We start from the raw sequence: 16,175 nt of genomic DNA on the forward strand, positions 1-16,175 counted from the left end.
AAGGCTAAATCTTACTACACTATAGTGTAAGTCATTAAAAATGGCACAAATAAATCTAAACTAATAAAGCTAGAAACAAAAATATATAACAGAACTGCTCATGATTTATCTAGCCCACCTCGGCACTAAGCTTTTAAACCATATCAGATAGAAAGACAAAAGAAAATTCAGATAAATGGAAATATTCATCTTATACTCACTTTCTTCTTCCATATTTCTATTAGCAGAGCTTGCGTTATACAGATTTATTGGGAGAAGGGAAAAAAATATGCAAAATTTATTCACATTTTTTATATTTTCTAATACTCTACCTATAAAAATGCAACTAGTAATAAAAGCAAATAATATTCCCAGCTGCAAATTATTTGGTACAACACGCAAACTACTAAACAAACAGACAGGGTGGGACTCACAGGTCACGCCCGCAAACCAACAGCACCCGCTTGGCTGAGAACGCACTTTCTGCAGAGAAATCACGGCTTGCAAAGTTGTTAAACAAGGCACTTTCCACTATACCGACCACTTACAACAAGAGCACGTAAAAAGTAGACTGGGGCCTTCTGCGGTGTGTTCTGCGCCTGCTGGTGTTTTTAATAAGGGGAAAGCTGCAGAAGCGCCAGGTCGCGGTGCTGCGATCCATGTTGTCGGGAGGAGGCTGCGCACACCAAGCGCGGGGCGCAGGCTGGGACACGTCCCCATGGGCTGGTCCCCTGTCCAAGGATGAACACGGCTGTAATCAACTCCATTCTGTTCAGATTAACGCTAAGTTCTCTGTGAGGGCAACGCAGACATTGGTGACTTAAAGCAACACTTCTGGGGTGTGTTGGTTCACTTGGAAAATTGGACATGGAATGATTTGGGAATCTTCCAGTTTCTCGGAAGCAGAATGAACAAACGGTCGCATTAAAATACAGCAAGGAGGAAAGCTGATATGGATTTTTACCAGATTTCTTTTGGTTGAACTTTTCTGCCCTAAAGCTTTGCTGAGAATTATAACTTGAGCCATTCTGTTGTTATCTTACATTTCTCATCTATTGCCAAACAAACCTGAGACTCACAGGAACACAAAAATAGGACCAACATAATAGAGAGCACAAGAATGATATTGACTTTCTCAGGCAAGCTGTAACACAAACATGCACCATCACTTCTACTTGTGCAGCTGGTCTAATAGAATGGAAAGAAAAACTTACACAACTTGGTTTTTCTTCCTTTTTAGTATTTATATAAGTAATTGCCTATCTCAGCACGTGACAGCACGGCTCTCATTGCACAGCAGGTCTTTCCCAGCCGGCTGGATCAATAACACCCCTGCGCTAAAGAAAGGGAAGGACAGGCAGGAAAACAAAAGCACCCAGAGCTCTTTCACCACGGCGAAGATTACGGTTTGAAGATTTTATTTTAGAACATTAATAATTCATAATGACAGTGTAATGTAAACTAGGTTAGAAGATTATGCTCTCGAGTGCCACACAAGGGATTGAATGACTGAATAATAACCACTGGCGAATGCAGCAAAATTTTAGGAGATGAGGGGAAGGGAGAACTTGGAGGACTAGAACAAGCATATTTTAAATGAACAAACAAAAGCAGGAATAGAGAGATACTGAAGAAAAGGGGAGCAGAAAAGAGAGCACGAAAGGATGCGCTATAGAGGTGAAGGTGTCTTGCAGGTCTGGCACGGTACGGTTTTGAATATTCAAAGCAGAGCTTAACTTTGAGACGAAAGTCCAACTTAGTTCAGAGCAGGTGGACACAGCTGAAATAGGATAGAATTCCAAAAACTGGTGCAATGTTTCCCTGAAATCTTCTTTGTGTTCTAAACTTCCCTTGTGCTTCTAGTTTAATATTGATCTGCTAAACGGTTTATCTCACTACATCAGAAATTGCAACTCACAGCTTCCAACAGTAATTTCTCCAGGAAAACGGATCTAAAAGGGATCTCCTGCTCACTACCGAAGCAGCTGTGTCACACTCACTGTTCCTCCCCAGCTCGGGTCTGTTAATCTGACCCCAGGTAGTCAGTGTCAGTGCTTCAGAGCGGGATATTAACGGCCCTGTTCGCACACTCACCGCTTTTCTGAGTCAAAAGTAAAAATAGCACCTGGCTGCCTCACAGTACAATTAAAGACAAGTTTTGGAAGACGCGTGGAACTGTCTACCGACAATAATAAACACATGACTGCCTGGTTCGGAATATACATTTCTTTCTCAGAATGATTCTCTTGCCAGGAATCTTTCAGCACGTGGGTTGTTTCTATATCTGTATTCAAGATCAAAAGGTCTTTGAGGGTGGAACTATGTGGAAGGAACAATTTTGTAGATAAATGAGCGCACTACAATTGTTTGAGGAAATCACTGTTATTTGAGGATAAGGACAGAAAAAGCAAAGCTTCAATAATTCCTATAGTCTCTTAAAAACCTTCTGAGCTTTTTGTTCCTCACTAGAAGTTGCTAGCTCGTGCCAGCCAGCCCATGAGTCGGCTCACATGCAAGTGTACCAGCAGATCCCAGCCGTCAAACACAATCATACTGAAAATAACAGTTATAAACCACTTGGCTGATAGGTGAAACGCCCAGCAGACACTATAGGCCTCCAGCTCCTGAAGTCACAAGAACGTTCTCCCATTCCCCGGGTCAAATCAGCAGGTTATCCTTCACAAGTGGTCCCGCAGCGGGCGGCCAAGCGGGGAGCCTGGAACAGGACAGGAATTCACACCTCGGGCTGCAAAGCCCAGAGTTTAACTCCTCCGCGACTGCAGCTCCAGGCGGGACACAGGGATTGTAGCATTTACATCATGTATCCACGTGAAAAAATCATACCTCCATCTCCTAGATGGGAAAAACTACTCCCGAGAATAATAACTGGCACTAAAGAAAAGGAATAAAGTGAAAAAATTCCATTAAAAAATAAATGAATTCTTGGAAACGTATTCATTCAATGTGAGATGGAGATTACAATTCAGTAGGTTACCTACTCAAAATTCAGCATTTCACATTATGCATAATGATATATTCACAAAGTTATTCTGTTACTCATTATTCCTGAATTGCTTATTTACGTGGTTTCCAAAAGTGACATTACACTGTCTTGCAGGCAACTCTGACCAATTATTTAGTGCACTTGAGAAAGCAGAACCTGTACCAAATCAAGCACTAAACCAGGAAGACATCACTCGCTGCAAAACCAGAACGATTTCCAAATGTCTTTCAAGTCCTCTTTGTTAATCCTCTGACATTTGTCAAATAGAAAATTCTAACTAAAATTCAACTCTTAAAACCTGTATCAAGTGCTTTTAAAATAAAAGGAAACTGAAGTAGAGAGAGGAAACTACCACCAACTCTTGACGAGCCTTGAGGTATTTCCAAATAAAAAATACAAAGAACTTCATCAAGTTTGAATTCTGAAATGTTTTTTATCTTCCCTAAAAATATGGAACTTCTGTATGCAGGTGCTGCCCTGCTGTTGTAAAATATGTGTAGACTTCAAAACCCAAACCACAGGTGACTCGGGATGGCGTGTGCCCAGAATACGTCCTTATACTCTGGAAGGGATTTCTGCTCCTGCCTTGAAGTAGAAGGACGGGAGTTACAAGACCCTCGTCAAGATAAAGAGTCAAAGAGTCGCAGGAGACCCTGCAGACACGAGGGGGACGTGTCCATCCCCACTGCTCAGTGCGACACCGGGACACACGTTCCTTCCCTGGGGATCCTGGGGACAGCAGGGTGACCATGAGCCAGCACTGGGCCCTTGTGGCCAGGAAGCCAATGGTACCTGGGGTGGGTTAGAAGGGGGTGGTCAGTAGGTCAGAGAGGTTCTCCTGCCCCTCTGCTCTGCCCTGGGGAGACCACACCTGGAATATTGTGTCCAGTTGTGGCCCCTCAGTTCCAGCAGGACAGGGAACTGCTGGAGAGAGTCCAGCGCAGCCACCAAGATGCTGAAGGGAGTGGAGCATCTCCCGTGTGAGGAAAGGCTGAGGGAGCTGGGGCTCTGGAGCTGGACAAGAGGAGACTGAGGGGGGACTCATTCATGTTTACAGATATATAAAGGGTGAGTGTCAGGAGGATGGAGCCAGGCTCTTCTCGGTGACAACCAATGGTAGGACAAGGGGCAATGGGTGCAAACTGGAACAGAGGAGGTTCCACTTAAATTTGAGAAGAAACTTCTTAATGGTGAGGGTGGCAGAGCCTGGCCCAGGCTGCCCAGGGGGGTTGTGGAGTCTCCTTCTGTGCAGACATTCCAACCCGCCTGGACACCTTCCTGTGTAACCTCATCCGGGTGTTCCTGCTCCATGGGGGGATTGCACTGGATGAGCTTTCCAGGGCCCTTCCAACCCCTGACATTCTGGGATCCTGTGACTCTGCAGCAGCCGCCACGTCCCAAACCACACTCACGCATCAGACGAGCCTGAGCTGTAAATGCAGGTCTCCTCTCACCCACTGCAACAGCTTATACGAAAAAGTCTTTAAATAAAGGCAGACAACCCTCCCAGTACATCTGTTGAATGTCTATGTATAGTATATTCTTGTTACTTACCACAGTTATTGATTAAATGCTTGTTTCCTAGAATAGGGGGTTTATGCAAATAAACTAATACGCTCCTAAATTATATCACAGATGTCCATAAAATCCCAATTATATAAAACTCCTAACATTGTAATTACAGACTGATCAAGTAATTATGTACTGTGCTCAAACACTGAGTGTTTTGGAGGAATATTAGGTTTCCCATTTTGTTTTACTTAAATAAGATAGCAAGGATCTGACCACTATTACATTCAGAAGCGGTGACCAGATTGTGGACAGGCTAGGAAAAAACCCACAAGCAAACTATGAAGCTATTCTGCAAAGCTATACAAAAATCAATCGTTATTATCACTAGATATTATTAAGGCTAGAACCTCCATGGGAAAACATTCTGATAAAATAATATCTACTATATAGCCCGGTAAGAACATGTTTCATAGTGGCACGAATTCTTGAAATGAAAACGCACGAGAGAATATCCCTTGGATAATCCATCTGAACCCAACTCTTGATTTGTTATGATATAGCCAATTTCCACTGAGACTTCACCTCACCTGCCGCACCCAGAGGCAGAAACGCAGCACCAGAACACGTTCACCCTTGTGACCACAAGCTAACCTGTTACCCAAAGTATTGACACCAGTTTGTGTCTTGCTGAGGGTGACACAGAGGGTGTAGCGTTTTCTTGAAACAAAGGAAATGCACGTTCCTTTAATCACTACTAAGTTACAACAATTAATTCATGATGTCTTTTAAGCAACTTGACATCAAGAAAAGCTGTAAATCTACATTTCAATTAAAGGACAAATATGGGTGTAATAAGATACAAAGACCTGCCAACTCATAAAGAGGACCAGCTGTGAAACACGGCCTCATTTTCTCCTCCAGTAATTTGACTTCGCTGCTACCCTAGAAGAGCGAAAGCCAGATCCCAAGTATGAGCCAAGGCTTTGGTTTAATTTTGGACACCATTCTCTTTTCTTCCTAAAGATACATGACCTTAATTCCAACCCCCGGTTCTATCGATATAGCAGTGTGACTTCACCTGCTATCAAGTTTTTATTGTAATCGTGCCACTTAACATTTCCTTTTATTCTTTTGAAAGGTTCCCATTCTTTTCAGTTGTTCAAAGGCTGTGTACAAAATACTTTCACTCTTCATTAGGTTAATTCTGTCAGAAGCCAGGAACTTCCATACTAGCTGTAGAACGCGCTTGATGTCAGATGCACCAACAGTTGTTCATCCATCCATGTAAAAACACCAACATGAAAACAGGCAAGAAGGGGAAAGCTGCGTCAATACTTGCAAGTGCAATACACTGACGGTAAAAAGAAACATTTAAGATGAAGGCATACACTCTTTTAGTGCCATTTTCCACCAGTTTGCAGTATCACTTGCACCGCCTGGCAAACCTGGGGGTGTTAAGCTGGGCAGATCGGGGAGAGCAATAACGACCCAGAGGAGCTTTGCTCTAAACGAGCAGGAATGGCCGGCGCTGGTACCGTAACCAAGTAAACAACACTACAACAAAGACCCGCAGGATCAAACAGGATCAAGAGCCGCACAGGTGAAGGCAGCGAGGACGAAAATAAAAAGTTATTATAGTAGACCTAAGCTCTTCCACAGCACCATGTATCTGTGAATCATCAACCCGTCAGTATATAGAGAGCAGATGGCTGAAGGTCCCCATATGTGAAAAGTGTTATCAAGAAGAGACCATAGTAACAGTGGGATATAACTAAGACTTTTCTATGAACTACTCTTAAAGAGAAAATGATTCACTGACCCATGTCGAAAGCCTGAAGATTGAAGGATTCTCGGAGGAAAAAACGCAGTAAATACCAAAAAGGCTTTTGAAAATAATCGATAATCATTAACAGCCTCTCCAGAAAGTACACTTCCCAATGACCTTTAACAATAATCTAATTTTGATAATTAATTAGCATTTACAAGTCTGTTAATTAGCCCCAATGTCAAACAGCACTTAATTGCATTTAATCACCCTTGTAAAGGAACATTAACCAGGACCAGCATTTAAATTTAAAAAAAAAAAAAAAAAAAAAAAAACAAAAAAAAAAAAAAAAAACTTAAAGCAATATTGATGTCAATGCCATTGAAATGCCAGGAGTCTGCTCTTCGGTCACTGCCCTGCATTTCACTGCAAGTCTTGCCAAAATGAGAACCTTATTAAGATATTCCCCCAGGTGTGGCCAACGCGCGGGGAAGGGGACGGGGAGGGGCCGCTCTGCCCACGGCAGCGCAGGACGAGGACGGACACACACCATCCCTTTCCTTTGCTGACAGCCTGATTTCCACCCAACAGATGTAATGTATGTTACTCTCCATTAGAGGGACAGATGCCTAAAATAGCTCAACTTCACATTTTCTCGTTACTCCGACCAGAGCTGGCCAGCAAAAGCAATCTCCCTCTGAAATAACAGTCTAGATCCAGGGGCGATTGAATTACCACCTGATGAGCAACTGAAATCCGAGCAGCAACATCCACTCTGCAGCATGTGAACACCCACGGTTCCGCTGGCTCAGGTTTTCAGCAGGTACCCCTGAGCTCGGATTTCATAACCCTGAAGAAAAAATACACCAGCCAAGCTCTTAAATGCTTCAATACAAACTGAGCTGGTTTGGACTTTCTTTTGTCCCATTTACAAACTCTTGCACCCCATCTTTAAGCCTGCCAACAACAGGCCTGATTTTACTTGTTAAGCTTTGCAGAGCCCATGCTTGGAGACGGAGAGTTCAGCCTGCTGGCTTCTACAGGACACTCACGTGCATTTACAAGCAAGAGGACAGAGCGGAGCGTGTTATCACACACCCACTGCTCTAGGCTGGGCTTTCTAAGGACCCCGCTCTAGGCTGTTTTACTTTTCAGTTGGTTTTGTTGACATGAGCGATGCCTGGGAGGGTTCCTTTGCTGCACAGCACAAGCTGCACATGCACTGGGAAGCCAGCGCAAGCTACAACCGGGAATTTGCATGCACACACGGGTAGACAAGTTCCCGTTCCTTACCTCTTTTTATCCTCTTCCCTACACAGGGCCTTAAACTACACACGAACTAGAAAAATCCACACCGACAAGCAACAGCAACCCGAACGTTAAATAGTTGGAAGTAAATTAAGACTACAAGGCTGTTCCTTTCTGTTAGGTATTATTCTCTTCAACTACAAAGCTGGTAAGTTCATAAATGGTTACACCAACACCAAGCTGTTAGAAGTTCCTAGTGGGTACCTCTCCTTACCTCCACTGCAAAGGATGGCTGTAGCATGGGCTAGACGGATTGCTCTGGGCTTGTGAGCTCAGGTAAAATACTAGAGGAGAAGTAACAAGTGCACAATCAGCACTGAATGGGAATTTAAGGTGCTGCAGAGCTGGAGCGGGTGTAGGAGAGAACATGTGCTGCTGGACGTCACCTCCTCGGCAGCGGGAGAACAAAGGAGAGGAGATTCTGACAAGGTACCACAGTACAAAAGAAACAGATGGTAGTCAATGTCACATCTTCTGTTTCGATAAAGAAAACAAATATTTCCAAAATACCAGTTATATCTTCTTAATAAATGCAATAAAATGAGTGGTCAAAAGTCATCGTTTCAATTATCATACAAATCAAAATGTATTTGTTAGTCAATTTAATATCTATTCAACGTTACTTTTTCACTATGAAACTCTGCCAATCTCGAATTAGCTAAATCCTTTCTTTTTGTAGCGATTCCCAGGCTTTGTGGAACACACCCCACTGTCAATCCTTCATGTAAAACTGCTCACTGAGAAAAAGGTACCAAGTTGATAACGGCACCAGTAACGGACACGGAGCATTTCTGTCACAGCCTCCACAGACCGCAGTTTGGGAGCCGTGGGCCCGTGTCACAGCTGTGGCAAGAATAGAACGATGCAACTGCGAAAACACGAATTATCCAAACCATTAACTGAAAAACAACATTTAACACCGGCAGTGTTTTATAACAACAACTAATTAAGCCTGGGAGCAGCGCTGCAAAATGGCTTTATTCTAATTTTAGCCGTGGGGAAACTGAGGCACAAAGCGGTTCAGTGACTCATTTATAGCGCAGCCCCGGGATCACAGCGGGGACCGCGGGCTCTGCCCGCGCTGCGGCCGCAGCGGGAGCCGCCAGCACCCACGGGCGCACACGGAGAGCGCAGGAAATGGCTAACGCAGCTGCTTTCCAAAAACCTGCCAACAGCCTTATCCATATATATATATAATGTTCAGACACCTACTTTATACGACGAGATGTCCTTCACTAGAAATAAAGTAAAAGTTAACTTACAAACATGGGTGTTACAAAGCCTGCTCATGCATTAGAATACAAACTAGTGCCGCTGTATTCTTCCAACTGTAACTTTTATTCTGAGGGATAAAAAAATGTTTCTATTTACCATATCTAAGCACAAAAGGGAAATCTGGGGCATGCTGCAGTTTTGTTTACCGCTCAGACATTTTACACTGAAAGTCCAGAGGTCAAGCGTGTTTCTCAATCTTTCTTGTTTTAAATTTCCTAATGAATCCAAATAATTGCCAGCAAGTAACCTTTCCATACTGGAAATCCTCCCCGGCAGCAATCTGTGCTTAAAGAGCTGATGAGCTTCCCAGGCGCAGACAGGAAAGGTTAAGCTGCCTCTGACTCCGCTCCTCCCCTCGCTGCCTATGTGACAGTCGTTTAACCTCCTCTACTTACACACAGACTATTAATACGCAATTTCTCTAAGTTTAACCCATACAACTAAGAAATATAATCACGGATATCATAAACAGCAGTTCAAATTGGTAGATTTCAAGGCATTTATGAAGGATGCAAGAGCTAAAAAGGAATTTGTTTCAGTTTCATGTGTAGAAATGTAAATAAGGATTCTCTTCGCTTCGAATAGAATGTTTTCAATAGCATTCCTAATTGAAAATGATAAAGGCAGCAAAGGTTTCTGGAGATTCGAGCCCTGTGGCAGCTTTCTGGCAGATTATTAAAGGTGATTTTTAAATCTGAAGAGTGATCAAACTCGAAAGAGTTACAAACATTTGGTTTTAGTACATTAACTAATGCTTGGTACAAAACCTAACCATAATTTACCCCATTTAAAAACGATTAAATAGTGCTCCTTTTTGGCTATAATCTATGGTAAATGCTCTGCAAAAGTAACATGAAATTCTGTGTCCAGCCAAATAAGCATGACAGATAAAGTTCTAACAAATAAAAGCAACGCCTGCCAGCCACAGAAAATTCTGCCTTGTTTTTGTTCATAGTTTCAATTTGCAATGTTTAAGTGCAATGATTTTGCCCGACAGTCCTTACTGGATCCGCAGAGATGGGGCTCCGAGCCTCTGCTTCCTCCGTTTCAGCATTGTGCGAATACGCTCTGCTCCTTCCCAGCCTAAGAGGCTTAGAGCCGGCAAGCAGAGCCCTTCGTTATCGCTCCAGCGCAGAGCACAGAACAACCAGTGCGGCTCCGAGCTCTTCACACCCCCCAGTGTCACACAGACCTCAGCAGTTCAGTAAGAGTCCAGATTAATCACCCGGCTCATGTCAAAAACCTACTTCTTAGAAAAAATAGCTCTTCTATGAGTCTCCTTGTAGCATCCAGAGAAAGGCAATGAAGCCCATGAGTACGAAACAAAGGCACAGAAAGGTCCAAGGCACAAACCTGCCCTGCTGCCAACACAGTCCTGACGCGCTGGGGCTGAGCCCGCGGCAAACCCGCGACTGAACTTCTCCTGGTTCAAGGAGCAGGAGCAGCCGCTCTCAGCACAGCAAAGGGAGCCAAAGGGAGCGATGGCCGGCGGGAGAGGGCTCTGGCAGAGTTCTCACGCAGCAGCTTGGAAAGTCACAGGGCGACAGGCAGCGAGTCCCCCGCGCCGCACGGAGCAGCTGGTGCCACCGGCCGCGGGGACACCCCAGCCAGCCCCCGCTCGCAAATCAATCCCCTTCGAGCGAGCGCAGCCTTAGGCTTAAATCACCTCCTGGAACTTCCAAGTTGTGCTCCAGCTACAAACCTGATGAATTCTAGCACCGAAAACAGAGCAACGGCAGCAGCCTGGGGAGCCAAGGGGAACGACCTTTATCAGGAGACAACGTTCCCCGGTACAATGCGAGTCTTGCGTTTTTCTTTGCAAATGGCAATTTCAATCAGCTCAAAATCAATTTCATGCTATTAACAAAACTGTCCCAAAATAACGTCCAACGTTTTTTAAATGTGTACTTGTAAGAAGGTAGCCTTCCCAAAAAAATTTCCAAATGTATCTCTTTGATAGACTTTAACGTGTTTAAGACGTTGTATTTAGGCAGGTGAAGACTGCTACTCACAAACTCATCAACCAAGTCAAATTCCAGATTACAACTCATAGCCGTGTGCCTTCAGGGTAAGAAAGCTCAGCAAGCAACAAAAGGTATGAACTTGGTATGTTATGTATAATTTTATTATACTTATTAAATGAGAACCTGGGTTAAGTAGTGGAAACTCAATAAGAAAAACTGCAGAAAATACTTTTCTCACTTAAAAATCCTTGATGAACGCCTCTGTAAATCCTTTGGCTCTGAGATTACAGTATATATAGAACACTAAAATCCCCCTTATTCACTAATCACTTATAGAAACAATGCTTTCAAGTGATTTTAAAGGCTAATATATGAATAGCGATGCTCCGTGGAGCCTCCTCCACCCGCAGCGCCAGCCCCACGGAGCGGGTTATCTCTGCTCCCCTGCCCACGTGTTCTGTGCAGCTCTGGGAAGGATGGAGCAGCCAGAAAACACCACCCATTTCCCTCCCCATCTATAAAAAGTATCACAGGCGAACGCACTGCATGGAGCCGTGATTTCTTACTCCACTTCCAGATCCAAGACAGAACAGAGCACCAAAGTAGCAAAACTCCCTATTCCTTTCCAGACCCGTGTTTTCTCTCCATTTCCAGCGCTTTGGCTCCTCCGCACTTGAGGCACAAACACTTGGCCCCGGCAGGGAAGCGGCGTCGATCAATCCCGGCTGAAACAGATGCGCAGAAATGGAATGACATCCTCCATTTCTCCGCAGATCAGAGGAAATTCCCACAGCACCTGAGCTGAGATAAAGACACAAACCAGCACTGAAGGCCAGATTATTTTCCTTTTTCCTGCAAACTTGTTGTTGTTTCCAAGGTCTAAGGATTAAAAAGAATACAAGTAGAAACTTAGATAAACTGGTATTCAGCGTATCCTCCCAAAGAAATTCCTTGGTGCGTTTGTGTGTTATTTCACTGTTGGGAAGCGGCAATAAGTTTAACGAATTCTGATGAAGGCTTGTTTAACGAAACACCCCATGAAATGTCAAGGGCCGTAGAAACTAAGAGACTTTGGAGGTTTATAAGTAGAAAGGGAGTGCAGAGGAGGAGGGAGAGAAAACAAGCCAAATAGTTGACATAAATTGCCTTAAAAATAAATCAGAAGGAATAAAGACCACCACAAAAGCCTTACACATCTTTAGCAAACACTACTAGGTTGGTTACCACGTTTCATACGGACAGACATAAAAACCTGAGGTAAACACTATTTCTTACCAGCACCTATCACAATCAAAACAGAACTTTGTAATACTTGGTTTATTTAAATGTGTCTTTTTACTGGATCTATTTTTATAATTATTTTTCCTATTTCTCTTGCCTCCGTGTTCTTTCTCTGTTTGCATACAGAGTTAAACACTTGACACAGACAGCTGACAGCAAGAAAAAATCAACAAAAATAACCTGCATTGCATCTGAACTTAAAAACTGCTTTAGCGAATTGAGTTTGCTGAGCAAAGTACTCGTTTCAAATTTAGATACAAAGTCATAAATCAATATTTTCTTTTCAGAAAATGTTTGGAATGTACAAAAATGACAGCACCACAAGATAGTAATCCTAATAAAAGTGAGGATTTCAAATATAAATCCACATTTTTCATAAAAAACATGAATAATGTTCATGTTATGAAGTAATTAAAAATGGGGTGCAGAACAAGAAACCGATGGCTCAATACAAGCCAAGCTCGATGTACTGACCGCTGATTAGCTGGGGAGGCAACGAGGAGAAGCAGCGAGCTCCAGGGTGGAGTTGGGAACGTGTGGTCCACAGCCGGGTCTGTTGGATGCCGGGTTCCAGCTACACACACGGACACCCGCGAGTGCTTCGCCACGAGCCGCGTGCCCCCACCTTTGTCCTTCCAAGCCCGGAACGTCTCTAATGCGCCTCATTAATTAAACCACTTCCACTAATACAATGGAGATCAAAGTTTGGGTCTAGCACTTCACGTTCGCTATTTGAAATTAAAGAAAATATTCATGAATGGTAATTATTTTCTTGTGAACAAAGCATGGGGAAAAACATAAGCAATACATTTTTATTCATAATTCATTAAAGGAAAACTTTGAACTCTGATTACTGAACCACACCAGAGACAGGATATAACTACTCGTTCCTGTTCTCATATTGTATTATTCAACCTCTTTGCAGCCTACAACTCAGTTGAGTATAGTTTCCTTTAATGTATTAAACATAACCTCCCAACAGAAACACACACCCTTTAAGGACATTGACAACAAAATGGTATCTAAATTATCAGGCATTCCCCGTAACGTCACCCTGCGTGCAATTCCCCCATCTGTTTTACACGCCTGCTCGCTCCGGGCTGATTATTTCAAGATTAGACTGCAGGGCCAAGCCATGACGTACAGCGCGCTCCTTCCGCTAACATGGAAGAGGAGTCGCTAATCAACACACTTCACAGGCTCCATCCCACCATTGATTCTGTTCAGCTTCTACCCATGGTTTTCTTCAGGTGACAAGATTCCTTATGCTCTCCTGCCAAAAATACTGAGGTATCTGACTCCACTCCTTTCCCTTTGCACAACCAACCACAGCGACTGGTGTTGTCCATGCCTACAACTGGTTCGTGAACACGGGGCGAATACTGACCCAAGCCGTATGAGCCAGCTAAAGTTAGCAGCATTGTCAGGAAGAGCTCGCCTTTCTCCTTTGGGCAATGACAAACACCTGAGCTAATCCACAGTCCCTGACCTTTCCAACTCAACAATCGGCCAAAGCAATCACCTCGCAAGCAGCAATAATCAAGTCTTCCTTCTGCTTCTGGCTGGCTGGCAAATAATTATTTCCTCTCCAAACATGATCTTTTTACAGCAGTAAATGCACCCCAGCCCCAAGACTGAGCACACAGAAAAATGCTGAAGGGCTGTATATTTCTATATAATACAATCGCTCCTGAGCTGCTTCAAAGGCTGGAGTTTGTGCAGAAAATGGAGACACCTCTTGAGGGTTTGTGGCTCCAAGCCAGATACTCCATCCTCCCGTCAATTGCTGCTCGTGCTCCTGTCAGCGAACAGAAGCCGGTGAACGACAGTCAGGATGTAGCTCCGGCCATAACCACCCCTACCCACCAGCTCCACGCAGCACCACCTTCCCACAACACGGTTTCTTTCCAGAGTTTATTTTTGCGTACGAGGTTCACTGTTCATTCAGGCACGGAACAGCCTCCAGAAGAACTGAAAACTGCCTATGGTCTGTATTTAAGTACACATCATTAGGCCACCTTTTTTGACCAAATGGCTAAACAAATTTATACATACGTATGTTTTAAACATATGTACTCACACAGATTACAATTATGCCTTTTCTTGATATAAATTTCTCTAATTCCTGATTCATAGGCTAAGAGTGGATTTGTTTTTTAAATCAAGCGAGCACTCTGGTACTGGGATACACAATGTGGTACTGGGATACACAATGCGGTACTGGGATACACAATCTGATACTGGGATACACAATGGTACTGGGATACACAATGTGGTACCGGGATACACAATGGTACTGGGATACACAATGTGGTAGTGGGACACACAATCTGGTACTGGTATACACAATCTGGTAGTGGGACACACAATCTGATACTGGGACACACAATCTGGTACTGGGACACACAATCTGGTACTGGGACACACAATCTGGTACTGGGACACACAATCACGTCCATCAGCTCCGTGAGACCCTTTTCAGTGAGCCTGCACGCTTAACAGTACAGCATCAACGGACACATACACGCCACTGAAATCATTTGGTAGAATTAACTGCAGAATCTGTAGCTCCAAAAACTGCAATTAAATCATCAACTAGATACCACGGGCAACTAACCAAAGACATCTCAATTCTTCATAGATTTTCAGTCTCCCTAGTAGTTGCAACCTTGTGCTTAAAATTTATGGGCTGGATCTCCCTGACACGGGTTGCTAAATTTCTTCAGACAGTGATGGCTTAAAAGGCATTCACCCGTGGATGAAAAGTGAAGTAATGAAAACGGAAGGTGTTAAGTCAATATAGAAAAGAACTCCAGTCGTTTGGTTCAGTTCCTGCTAAATAAAGCACCACTTTGTTTGTATCTCAGATATTTCCAATGTAAATGCGTGAGTAGTTCTGGGTCGTACTCACCCCCACGCTTGGCCGAGGGCTGGGAATAGCTCTGGCATCCGCAATTTCAATTCCAAAAGTTTTGTACGAAAATATAGAAGTTACCTCAAACAAAACGCCTATTGGTATCTCACCACTCCCTCATTTATTCAGAGGACGTTCGCGATCTTCAAATCATGACCACCACCCTTCTTAAACATCTATCAAATACAGTTACGCTGCCCTTTAAGGCACACTGGTTAAAAAATAACTCAGTCGGTTTTTCATATTCTTTAAATAACTCCCTGGCTGGTTTATCATTGTCATATGAACTAAACAAAAAGGGCTGGCCATGCCCCATTTGAAAAAAAAGGCCTTTTGATCCACTGTATTGTTCAGCCCTGAATCACTGGCACTTTCCAAACGCCGCTTTATCCAAACACTGTTTCGTACACAAAGGGGAAAGCTTATGGTAAAAGACTGAAAATCATTTCTCATTAGAACCAGAAGCGTGAGGAAGAAAGGTTACATGCTTTTGTGAGCTTCATGTCTATAGTCTGCAAGCTTTGGGAAAGAATTTCAAATCATAGCGCAACAGCAGGCAGGACAGAAACCTTCTCTTCTATATAATGCAATCAACACCACGGTTTCTTCCACCATAAATCTGCAAGCAGAATAGCAGAAGCTGACTCCTCTCATATCACTGAGACACAGTTAGCTGGCTAAAATTCTTTAAACATCATAATACATTTATTTTTAAATTAGGTTGTTTAAACCGCATTTTTAAAAGCCTACTTTTTCCAATATTTGCGACTTAGTTGAAATATCTGTACACTGGCTGCCCCACAACCACCGGACCTGCCCGCCCCCAGCGCTGCACTTAGATTCCTGTCAACAGGCTGTTTGAAGAGCAGCGATCAAAGTTGTCCGTGTCACATAAATAATCAGCGACTTCTGTGGAGTCACTTCAACCAGCTACTCCCATACCCGGATCAGCTCAAGCTGATAATTACGAGTAAGCTTACACTGCTGCTACTTTTCTTACTACACTTAAGGAAATGAATAGAGGTTTCAGTCTCGGAGAAATGCAAACAAGCTGCTTCCAAGTGCACGGCAGACTCTTGAAAATGCTAACAGGGAAAACAAAGCATCTGCGCATTTAAATTATTTCCATAAATGAATAACTATATATGTTCAAAATAAACCAAGTGATGAATA

At 43.4% G+C, this 16,175-nt stretch overlaps 1 protein-coding gene across 19 annotated transcripts in view; it reads right to left on the bottom strand.

Moving 5' to 3' along the window:
* Positions 1 to 16,175, bottom strand: part of MAST2 (microtubule associated serine/threonine kinase 2) — a 218,166-nt gene that overhangs the window by 87,477 nt on the left and 114,514 nt on the right. For 2 of the 19 annotated variants that reach the window (XM_065071490.1, XM_065071489.1), the window contains exons 1-2: positions 9,848 to 16,151; positions 7,783 to 7,989 (exon numbers count right to left, since the gene is read on the bottom strand). The exons of 12 other annotated variants lie outside the window; for them this stretch is intronic. In XM_065071490.1, coding sequence (XP_064927562.1) covers positions 7,783 to 7,989; positions 9,848 to 9,897 — 257 coding nt within the window. In that variant the 5' untranslated portion in view covers positions 9,898 to 16,151. Of the gene's footprint in view, positions 1 to 527; positions 6,554 to 7,782; positions 9,820 to 9,847; positions 16,153 to 16,175 lie in introns of those variants that run through there. 5 more of the 19 variants (XM_065071497.1, XM_065071496.1, XM_065071487.1 and 2 more) reach the window with 4 other exon arrangements.

The sequence above is a fragment of the Columba livia genome, chromosome 8 (assembly GCF_036013475.1).
Source record: "Columba livia isolate bColLiv1 breed racing homer chromosome 8, bColLiv1.pat.W.v2, whole genome shotgun sequence".
Taxonomy (NCBI): Eukaryota; Metazoa; Chordata; class Aves; order Columbiformes; family Columbidae; genus Columba; species Columba livia.